Genomic DNA, 12,026 nt, shown 5'->3' with positions numbered 1-12,026 from the left:
ATAGAAAACATATAAAGAGAAGGCTTCAGAAGCTGAAAATAACGGAGTGGGTGTTCTAAAACTTTAGCGATTTAAGAGACACACACACACACACACACACACACACACACACACACAGGTTGTGTCCATAATATAATACTAATCCGTATGGCTTTTGTAAACATGCTAATTGAGTCTATGTACAGTACATTTAATTTTGAGACTGCACACAGAATGTTAGGAAAGTGCCCCATCTAGTGACAAAGCAGAGGTACTACGCCTTTCATTTTCCTCTTTCATCTATAGAGACACACGGGCTCCTACAAATATGGCCGTCCTATTGTGATAGCGACCCGACTTCGGGTAAGGATGAACGGTGAACTGCAGCTGCCAATGCAATCCCAATGAGAGGCATCGTGAAATATCATAATTTCAGTGGTTGACTACTGAGGCATTAGCGATTTTTTTTGTGTTCTAATAAAGTGTCCCATGAGTTTATTTTTGCCTTTTTAAAGTGGCATATCTGTCATCTTGATACACTACCTACAATATACTTTAATATACTTCATCTGTGAGTCAAAAGTGCTAGCATTGGAAATCTTAAGTTTAGGTGGTCGCATGGTACACACGTCATGGACGCATCCCTTGAGGTTTTCTATACCCAGATACGCTCGTCTCTCATGTATAATTAGGCTGTTTATTTTTGGGAAATGATCGCATCTCGCCTTTTCCAAACGGAGTCTTGCAGGTTATTTTTGGATTAATACTAACCTGGAGAATCCACTCTGTAGTTGAAAAGGTCGGGATCTTCAAAGTCGGCGCTCATAAACGCACAGCAGTAAAGACAGTGATGTCACTGAAAAGCGACAGGTTCTGTGTCTGCCGTTTCCCCTCTTCTCTGTTAACATTATGGGTAATCCATTCAAGTGGCAAATTAAATGTGACACACATCATGTATTTAGAAAACATGAAGATATGTTGTCAGGGTCAGGCCATACATCTGGAAACATATTTTTATTCAAATCAAGATAGTCTGCAGTTCGTGTAGGATTATTTTAATATTAGGCTAACCACAGCTGAATTGCAATGACTTTCTATGGGCTGGCTTGCAGTGCACCGTTCTCCTTTACCCGAAGTGGGGTCGCTATCACAATAGGACGGCCATATTTGTAGGCGCCCGTGTGTCTCTATGTGTACAGCAACTAAAGTATGCAATAGTGGACGCTACGCTGCTATGAAATGTCCCACAATGCAGTGCGGTAGCTGCGACAACAACATACGTTTAGACGCTCACAGACGTCTTACCTGGTTACCATGGTAACCGATAACCCCCGCGATCAAAGAAAGATGTGCAGCGGTCTGGGACCTCGAAAAAAAATCCTTGTGGAAGACATGTACAGCAGTGAATGAGTTAATATTTCTCAAATTTTGTATGTATTTTGTGGTACCGTCATACGACAAATTGTGTGTGTGTGTGTGTGTGCGTGTGTGTTTGTGTGCGTGTAGGATCTGTTTGAACCTCAGACAGGCCTGTTGCGGTACGTGTTGGAGCAGCCCTACTCTAGAGAGATGGTCTGCAACATGCTGGGACTCAACAAGCAGGTACCAGCATATCCCCTTCAACACACACACACACACACACACACACACACACACACACACACACACACACTCGCGCTTCTTGTGAGGACATCAACAGTTGAGGGTTAGGTGATTTTATGAATCTTCGATGATCTACATTTTCTAGGGCAGTCTGACTGCAAGCGTCAGACTCTATCACACACTTCAACAGGGGGTGGTGTTGTGCAGTCTGGTTTATTAACCAGGCTATTTCTAACCCTAACCCTAACTCCCTAGAACAGGTGTCTTCAACGTTTTCAGGTCAGGGACCCCCAAACTGATAGGGAGATTGAGCAGAGAACCCTATGGGTCGCGGACCCCCTGTTGAAGACCTCTGCCCTAGAAAATAGCAGATCTACAAGCTCACGTCGTGCCATGCTGCACAGCGTTTCTGAGCTTGTAGATCTGCCATTTCCGGTGCACAACAACACTGGCTTGCCATAAATCAAAGCATCGACTCCAACCGTAACCCCCTAAGCCCTAACCCTAAACCTACCAATATGCTTAATCCTTAACCCCTAACCCCAACCTGAATGTCCTAACCCTTTGTTAGCCTTCTGGTTGCAGCAGGCTCTATCTGCCTTGTCACACCCTGGTTCCGCCTTTTTTATGTTGAATTTGCTAAAACATAATTTTTGTAGAAATAAAAAAAATTACAAACATGCTGAGTCACTATACTGCCACTGAGCTGCTCCATTTTACTGAAACCAAGTTTGAAATTAGAATTGAACACACAGAATAACAATAAGAAGCAACTGAATTAAAATGGTAGTGGATGGAGTGTCCCACCGAGTGTCCCACCAAGACACAGCAACCAATGGGTGTGAAGAGGTGCTGAACAACGGGCGGGACTTGACAAATGGTGAATTGTAAATCTAACTCCCCCACGTTCTTTAAAAAAAAAACATAAAACAACCATTTCTACCGCAAGGACCAGAAATATTGTCCTCACAATGTCCATTTATCACATTCTACTGTATTTTTGGGGCGACATTTGGCCCTCAAGTATAAGAATACAAGTACAGCAATGCACACACACACACACACACACACACACACACACACACACACACACACACACACACACACACACACACACACACACACACACACACACACACACACACACTCTCTCTCTCCCTCCCCGTTCACGTTCAGTCCTTCCTCCTCCTGCCCTCATTGTTTGTCCTCCTCCCATCATCTCCTCCCCTCCCCTCTCCCTCTCTGTTCAGCTGCTCTCCTCCCTTCATCTAGGGCAGGGGTCAGCAACTCGTGGCTCTAGAGCCGCATGCGGCTCTTTAGCGCCACCCTAGTGGCTCCCTGGAGCTTTTTCAAAAATGTATGAAAATGGAAAAATATTTTTTTATCGTCACTGTCGGGCGGAACCTTGTATCTCTAAGTTTCAAATTTGTACGTTTCTTCGCAAAGTATAGCCCTGCTTCATCATACAAGGCTGTCGCACAACAGTAGTGAAAACAGCAGATCTACAAGCACACAACGCCTCGCACCGCGAGACGTTGTGTGCTTGTAGATCGGCTGTTTTCACTAGTTTAGTTCATTTTTAAATGATAAATACTAAACGAAGTTTTGGACATACAAGGTTTCCACCCGACAACGACGATATATAAGGCTTTTATAATTTTTTGCGGCTCCAGAGAGATTTGTTTTGGGTTTTTTTGGTCCAATATGGCTCTTTCAACATTTTGGTTTGCCGACCCCTGATCTAGGGATGGACAATATGAAAATCATATTATTGTGACCAAATAAATCATGATTTACGATATTATCGCGATAATCAAAATATCCCTAACATCCATTATCCTAGGGCGGAACATTTGACCAAACAAATAGCCGATCTACAATCGACAATTTTTTGGCAAAGAGATTTGGTAGAGAGTGGGGGAAAAAAAGACAATCAGCCCCCAGGGTCATTTTCATTGGATAGCCCTTAGTGAGGGAAAGAGCCGCCTACTTCAGCGCGAGCCTTATGCTCGTCCTGTCGTCCTAGGCTAAACTAAGCTAAGGTGGCTGGAAGTTTGAGGTTTGGGAACCTTTCTTGTGTAGAAAAAACTATTAAACAGCAGGCGTACGTAGGAAAACCAGTGGACACTTGCTTCGTTGTAGGAATGGGACGATATGAACATTTCATATCTCAAGAAATTCAAGAAATTGCGATTTACAATATTATTGCGATAATCAAAATATTCCCCAAATCCATTTTCCTGGGGAACATTTGCCAAAAAATAGCAGATCTACAAGATCACAACGCGTTGCGAGCTTGTATTTTTTGGCAAAGAGACTTGGTAGAGAGTGAAAAAAACTATTATTACATACTATTAAGTGTGTTATTTCCAGGTCCGTTTCTACCAATGAGGGTTTTAAATGGTACAAGATATGCAGCCCGGCAAATAAAAGGTGATTTGATCCCAGTGCATGACGGAGGACGATTTCACGATAAATTAAATCTCCACGATACGATCATCGTGAGTGTTTTTTATCACGATTACATCGGTTATCGTCCCATCCCTATGCCAGGGTCACTGATAGAGTGGTGTAGGAGAAATGGCGTAACCTCCTTTCATTCTTCAAACACTTCATTCCGTTCACTTTCTCTCTACTTCTTCCCCTCTACCTTCTCTCCATTTTCAGTCTTCCCTCGTGTTCTCATTCCCCTCTACGTTTCCCCTCGTGCAGTGATTCTCAAACTTTTCTTTAAAATTCATTTCAACAAGGACTCCCACTTTAATATGCCAGTGGTTCTCAACCTGTGGGGTCCCCAAATGATTTTTGGGTGGTCCCCAGATGATTGGCTTAATGTGCAACACTGTTTTCTCACCTAGCAGTAAAGAAAGGTGCCTGCAATAAAGCAGAAAGCCAGCAACACTCCAATTTAGTTGAAATCTTTTCGGTGCACGGCTCAAAATAACATGAGACAAGGAAGAAGTTGCCAGCACTCAAGGAATCTCATTTTTACATGATTTTTATTTACCTCACTGGGCAAGAATGAACGGACGCGTTTCGACCGTTTAGGTCTTCTTCGGCTTGATATTTCTGACTAAAAGCAATCATCGCTATAGAGTGTTCAGTGACAGGAGTCTCTCCCCTGTCTCTCCAGCTCTTTAGTAAACAGAAAATAGATTTTCTGGTGGGTTGCAAATGTCATCCAATCAAGAGAGAGAACCCTGCAAAAAACATTTTTATCAGCTTGTGTTCCAGTTCCAGTACGGGGAAATCTCGATATTTCTACATTTTATTATTTCGACTAAGGGTTAGGGTTAGGTTTAGGCATAGTTTTACTGAAGTTTGGGTTAGGTTTAGGCATAGTGGCTAACCAGGTTAACATTCACCAGCGTCCGCAGGTTAGCATTTCACCAGGTTAACATTCACCCACGTTGAACAAATGGAACGTCAAACAAATGTTATGTCACAATATCAACACGCTCCCTTCCAGTACGTGTAGTACTGATCATGTCTTGTCTGCCATACCTATTTTCTTTCTTGTAGGCCATCATCAGTGTTTTGTACTTAGTGCCGGCAGCAACCAGTAACCAATGAAGGGAGTGGAAAAGACCATTCTGATTCATTTGGACGGGCTTAAGTGAGCAATGCTGGGAGGACAATAAGAAGGGAGTTACAGAGACAGGGAGCCCCCTATTGATCAAACACTTCTATAGCAATGATTGCTATTATGGGAATGTAGAGGGTTTTAACACTTATTTTAACAAATAATAAATAATATCACTTACAGCAGTGGTTCTCAACCTTTTACGGCACTTTTATGAGCACTAAGAGTTGAGGCATTTTGTATAACACGGTTCTATTGTGAAAATAGCAGATCTACATGCTCACAATCAGCTATTTTCACAATTTCTTTCTCTAGCAGATCTACATGCTCACAGCGCCTCGCAAAGCTATTTTCACAATTTCTGGCTCTTATATTTGACAATTTGACCAATGTTTAATTTGTCATTTTAGAGGTCCTTAAAGTCCTTAAATGTGTTTACTGTTGAGTGAGAAAACAATGTTGCACATTAAGTTAATCATCTGGGGACCCCCCTGGGGGTCCCGACCCACAGGTTGAGAACCAGCTAACCACTGACTTAGGGCACCTTTTGAACTGCTGCCTGTGTCTCATCAAACATCCTAAGCCCATACAGAGCACGGGCTACTGAAGGTTCTGGTGTTGAATACAGCTGAAAAGTGCGACCATCGCAAACCGTCCTCATGCAACCATGGAGCCCACCATGAGTGTTTTTTCAACCCTGACTGGAGTTTAACCACATTAAACCTGGCGTTAATATTTAACACATTGTGAAAGTAGCAGATCCACAAGCTCATCTTGAGCTTAACCAATCAGAGCTTGTGGATTGGCTATTTTAAGTGGTTAACATTTCACCATATTTTTCTCTCCCTGAGCACACTGGTCTTTCTAAATGAACACTACTTTAATTCGGAGCTCAGATTCTAAAAGGTCCTTACAAACCGAAACCCTGACGAAGAAACGATCTAAAGACGCCTCGGCAAAACTTCATAATGATTTGGTGATGCCTCGTGCGTACAGGCTGATGCTTTTATTAAAGTTGAAAACACATGGACATGAATTAGATTCCTTCACTGTTGCGCAGTTTAAATTAAGGCAATTACAGCCAGCCCTGCTGTTAAATGTTTCACACTAAATAAACACTCACGGTGAGTAAGGACCTATAGGCTCTAAACGCACAGCAGCCATGTTGGAAAGAAATTGGGCCTCTTCCTTACTATCCTTCACACGTCTTAACAATATAATAGTAATAACATTAAGGCTCTGTTCCATTCTGCTCAAACAGAGTCAGGTTGCTGATATTGTTGCATGTTGGCTCACTGGAGAAACACTGCTACACCAGTGGGTCTCAAAGTGTGGTCCAGGGACCCTCATGGTTCCTTGAGGGGGTTCTGGATCGCCCCTTACGGTTGTGTAACTCTGAGAGTGTACAAATGGAATCAACGGGTCCATTTTTTACTCTCAAGAGTTATATGGGAGTCCTTGAAATTACAAAGTTTGAGAACCACTGTGCTACACTAAATGGAACAACAGAGCCATAATCTATCTATAAATGCGACAAATCTCTGTCTGTTTGTTTGTAATCCGCGTATCTCGAGAACCGTTCATCCCACCGGCTTCAGATTCGGCACGCGCGTTCCCCGCCGCCGCGCGGAGTGCAGTGCCAGGCCTCGACCCGACCCGACTCGCGGTTTTCCGAAACCGGCGCGAAACGTTCGGAATCTCCTTATGCGGAGCTGATTGTTGACATCAGGCTGTTCCGGAGGAAATCGGCGCAAGCGCTGAGTCATTGTGACATCACTTCATAAAAGGCTCTGACATCACGTACGCCACATGAGTCAACATCTCTGTGAATGTGTATGTATGTATGTAATCCGCGTATCTCGAGAACCCTTCTTCCCACCGGCACGCGCGTTCTCCAGATATGGGCATAAAGTCTGACATCAGAGTTTTCCGCAACCGGTACTGTGTGTGCAGAGATCTTCATATATGGGCATAAGTGGACAAAGACAAACAGATGGTCAAAACGGGTCCTATGACAACAGGTATATTGGGGTTTGCATTAAAGGGTGGGGCATTCATGGGGTTTGCATTAAAGGGTGGGGCATTCATTCCCTATTTCAAATTCGGCACGTGCGTTCCCCACCGCAGCAGGTAGTGCAGTGCTCTGCCTCGACCCGACCCGACCCGATACACGATTTTCTTATGCGGAGCTGATTGTTGACATCAGGCTGTTCCGGAGGAAATCGGCGCAAGCGCTGAGTCATTGTGACATCACTTCATAAAAGGCTCTGACATCACGTACGCCACATGAGTCAACATCTCTGTGAATGTGTATGTATGTATGTAATCCGCGTATCTCGAGAACCCTTCTTCCCACCGGCACGCGCGTTCTCCAGATATGGGCATAAAGTCTGACATCAGAGTTTTCCGCAACCGGTACTGTGTGTGCAGAGATCTTCATATATGGGCATAAGTGGACAAAGACAAACAGATGGTCAAAACGGGTCCTATGACAACAGGTATATTGGGGTTTGCATTAAAGGGTGGGGCATTCATGGGGTTTGCATTAAAGGGTGGGGCATTCATTCCCTATTTCAAATTCGGCACGTGCGTTCCCCACCGCAGCAGGTAGTGCAGTGCTCTGCCTCGACCCGACCCGACCCGATACACGATTTTCTGGAACCAGCACGAAAGGTTCGGATTCTGATGTCTGACATCAGGATTTTCCGGAACTGGCACTGTGTCTGCATAGATCTCCATATATGGGCATAAAATGGATGCAGACAGACAAATACAGATATCTCCATATATGGGCATAAATGGACACAGGCAAACAGATGGTCAAAGATCTCCATATATGGGCATAAAGTGGACGCAGACAGACAGATACAGATATCTCCATATATGGGCATAAATGGACACAGGCAAACAGATGGTCAAAACGGGTCCTATGACAACAGGTATAATGGGGTTTGCATTAAGTTTGTCTCCTCCTCCATCTGTTTGTCTGTGTCCCTTTATTCCCATTATGGAGATCTCTGTATCTGTCTGTGCCTCCGACTGTGTTGCAGACACAGTGCCGGTTCCCCCTTTAATGCAAACCCCATTATACCTGTTGTCATAGGACCCGTTTTGACCATCTGTTTGAAAAAGCGACAGAAATCTCATATATGGGCATAAAATGGACGCAGATAAACAGATATCTCCATATATGGCATATATGGGCATACAATGGATGCAGAATCACAAAGATCTCCATATACGGGCATAAAAGGGACACAGACAGACAGATACAGAGATCTCCATATATGGGCATAAAATGGACGCAGATAGACAGATATCTCCATATATGGGCATATATGGGCATAAAATGGACCCAGAACTATAACTGCAGTGATCTCCATATATGGACATAAAATGGACACCGACAGACAGACAGATACAGATATCTCCATATATGGGCATAAATGGACACAGGCAGACAAATGGTCAAAACGGGTCCTATGAAAACAGGTATAATGGGGTTTGCATTAAAGGGCGGGGCATTCATTCCCTATTTACATTGTTCCGAGTTGGCCAGGTCGCCGACTAGACGCTGGGCCGCCCAAAGGGCGGCCCAGCTTCTAGTAACTATAATTGGTAAGACCAAGGCAGTAAGGAAGAGGCCAATTTCTTTCCAATATGGCTGCTGTGCCTACTGTATATAGAGCCTTATTGTGAACACATAACTGCACAATCCAGTGAGTTGATGGGAGTGGATTCTAACTGAAATTAAAGGGAATTTTGTGAACAAAACCTGTAGCTCCTTTTAGTCACTATCTCTTTCTCTCTCTCTCGCTGTCTTTCTGGTCCTATTTGTCTTCTTTTTTCCCCGTCTTGTCCTTTCTTTATTTTCCTCTCTCTCTCTCTCTCTCTCTCTCTCTCTCTCTCTCTCTCTCTCTCTCTCTCTCTCTGGTTGCTTGTGGTGTCTCTCTACCGTGTGCTCTCTAGACTCTGAACATTGCCCAGGTATGTCCTTGTTCCTCTTCCTGGTCACCTGACTTGCCAACTAACCAGCCCATTGGACGCTTGTTTTTCCCCTGCTTCTTTTTTTTTCTTCTAGATTTTCTTTTATTTTAATTCATGTTATTGTTGACACACTGCCAAACTGGAGAGAGGAAAATGAAACATCGGAGGGTTTGAAATGAACAAGGCAGGGTGGAATTGAGTTCTGAACAAATAGTAATTAAGAAATATAGAAATGGCCGAGTTGAAAGGATATTAGTCATGAATTTGTTTTTACTTTGAAATTAGCAAGTGAACAAGTACAAAACTCAGGACAGAGATCTCATAATGGAATGCAGGTCAGAATAAAATTGGGAGTGATACAACAGAAATGAGCAAAACAAAATATAAATGATAAAAATTGGTATTCTTTTGTGATTGGATGAAATCTGCAACGCACCAGAAAAATGCATTTTCTGTTTTATTAAAGAGCTGCAGAGAGACAAGGAGACCGCTGTTACCGAGTAGTATTTGTGTCATTGCTATAGAGTCTATAGGAGTGATTAATATCATTCATTTGTTTTAACCCCCAAAAATATCTCTTGCTCAAACCTCTTAAGAAAAGGATAGATCAAATAACAACACCAGGTCGGTTGGTCTCCAGACATAATTTTGGATTGTGTTCCTTTTGGTTTAGCACACCACGTCGTTAATGCATTTCAGACATCAGATCAAACCCTGCTTTGGGAGTTTCAAGCCCTCGCTGCCTGCACTGCATGTGGATGTAGTGTTTGTCGTCACCCCCCCATTCCGTTTTCTGTTGAGCTGAGCAGGACAAATCTAGAACTTCTTCATGTCAAGTGTTTGGCCACGGACCCCCGTCTGAAAAGGACAAACGCTGCTTCACGGTATAAATCAGGCATTATGACTCCCATCATGGCTCACCGAAATACATTTTAGTTGGCAAAATCAACTGCAGATTTAGTCAACTAAAATAATAATATTTTGTCGACTAAAACCCTATGAAACCGGCTTAAATCAAAACATTTCAGATTACTAAAATACGACTAAAATGTAACCGAATGTTATTCAAAGACTATGACTAAAACTATTTGCTGTCCAATTTAACACTGGTGCCATGGCACAAAATCTTTTCAAATGGAAGTCCGCGGGCAAATCCATGTATGTTTTGGGGACGAAAACATTTGAGAACCAGTGGTCTTAGGTGAGAGCTCTGTGTGTGTCCGGAGCTGATCTCACAAACCGCTGGACAGGTCAGCTCCAAATGTCATGTTCTTTTCACATTTATATTTCTAAAATATTGCACTTTTTAAAATGTTAAAATCCATTTGATCAGTGTTATGCCTAGGTCAGCTGAGCTGATGAGTGATTCTGATTGGCTTGATGACTGTGAATACTTGACCTGTGACGTGTGATGTTCATTTGTTGCATTGTCAACTGCTTTGTGGGACGTTTTAGTCATTTATCTGGCTATGAGGAACATTGTTTTGTATGTATGTCTGTCGAGTGGATTCTTGTGTTCTCTGCTGTGTGTTTTTAAAGGTGCAGTAAGTGATTTTTATGTTGTTAAAATGTGTTAAATAGCTCTATATTCTGTAATCATTGTTACAGAGCCTTTGTCTGGTAACTGCAAACTCCTCGTCTCTCTTTAGTAAACAAACTGCATTTTCAGGTCGGGATACCAATTTCATCCAGTGAGTCCGTACAGGATACATTGAAATTACAAGTGATGGCACAAAGAAATGAGCAGACAAAACTGGAACTGTAACACTATAAAATTGAAGCTGATAAATTGGCAACCCACCTGAAAATGTATGAGAGGTGAGGAGACATCTGTTATTGAACAAACACTCCATAGTAATGAATAGAGCTTTAACTTATACAAAAACAAGTTTTGTTTTACATCACTTACAGCACCTTTAATGCATCCCTCAGTTATTCTAATTAGAAATGATGACTAATACTTTAAGGAAAACCAATCTGATGAGAAACATGATGATCATTCATTGAAATGTACTGTTGAAAAAGAACATCGGATGGAAGTAACCTTATTTGCGAGAGGAACAAACTTATAATGACTGGAGGTCTGCAGCAAAACTAAAAGAAGTGGATGCCTTCAAGTCCATTCTTTCTACTATTTTTATATTTTAAGAGTCAAAGGGATATTTCATGTTCAAGCATTTTTGGGGTCATTCTGCTCAGAGTTTTTAAGTTCCTTGATTCAACATTTAGATATTTGATAATATTCCATTTATCAGACATGCCCCCTTATCCCATATAAACCCATTATAACTTCAAACTCTATTTTAACCATAATAAATTCATTGAAAGCAATAGTTTTTGCATAATCGTCAGAACCACTTTCGATTCATCTGTTGAACTTCCAGATTGGCTATTTCAGATGTTCTGGAACTATGTAATACATTACAACTAAGTATTACATATTAAATGCGTGGCCTGTTTTGGCAATGGTAGATTATTTATAAAGATTATTGGTGTTTCTGTGTTCATTGAAGTTATTATCTGTCATATCTGCCCGTGTGCAATTTGTGTTTACAAATCCTAAATAGGCAAATAAAAACGTTATAATATTGACTTACCTATATTTTCCAACATTCACAATTACATCGTTACTGACAGTAAAACATAATGATTAGGGCTGACACGCAGCATTTAAGTAAATTAAGTTAACATTTAACGATTAATTGTCACACAAATAATTGCGACTCACCATCTATTCGTGTTTTTCGCATCGGAACAAAACATTGCTTTCTGTTTGCCTTTTAGGCTTTCATAATCAAAATTGAAACAGGGCACATATGAAAAATAACTTAAATGTACAAAGAAACAAGCAACCTAATTAATAAGAAATGGCGGA

The 12,026-nt window shown here is 42.0% G+C and overlaps 1 protein-coding gene across 1 annotated transcript in view; it reads left to right on the top strand.

The window, feature by feature from the left end:
• The window catches only part of med23 (mediator complex subunit 23), a 43,870-nt gene that overhangs the window by 7,392 nt on the left and 24,452 nt on the right, over window positions 1-12,026 (top strand). The window contains exon 10 of the mRNA XM_080745290.1: window positions 1,486-1,581. Within this exon, the coding sequence (XP_080601416.1) occupies window positions 1,486-1,581 (96 nt within the window). The remainder of the gene's footprint in view (window positions 1-1,485; window positions 1,582-12,026) is intronic.

This window comes from Nannobrachium achirus (assembly GCF_963921795.1).
Source record: "Nannobrachium achirus genome assembly, chromosome: 16".
NCBI lineage: Eukaryota > Metazoa > Chordata > Actinopteri > Myctophiformes > Myctophidae > Nannobrachium > Nannobrachium achirus.
Note: the sequence above shows the minus strand (reverse complement) of the source record. Positions and strands in the feature narration are given on the sequence as shown.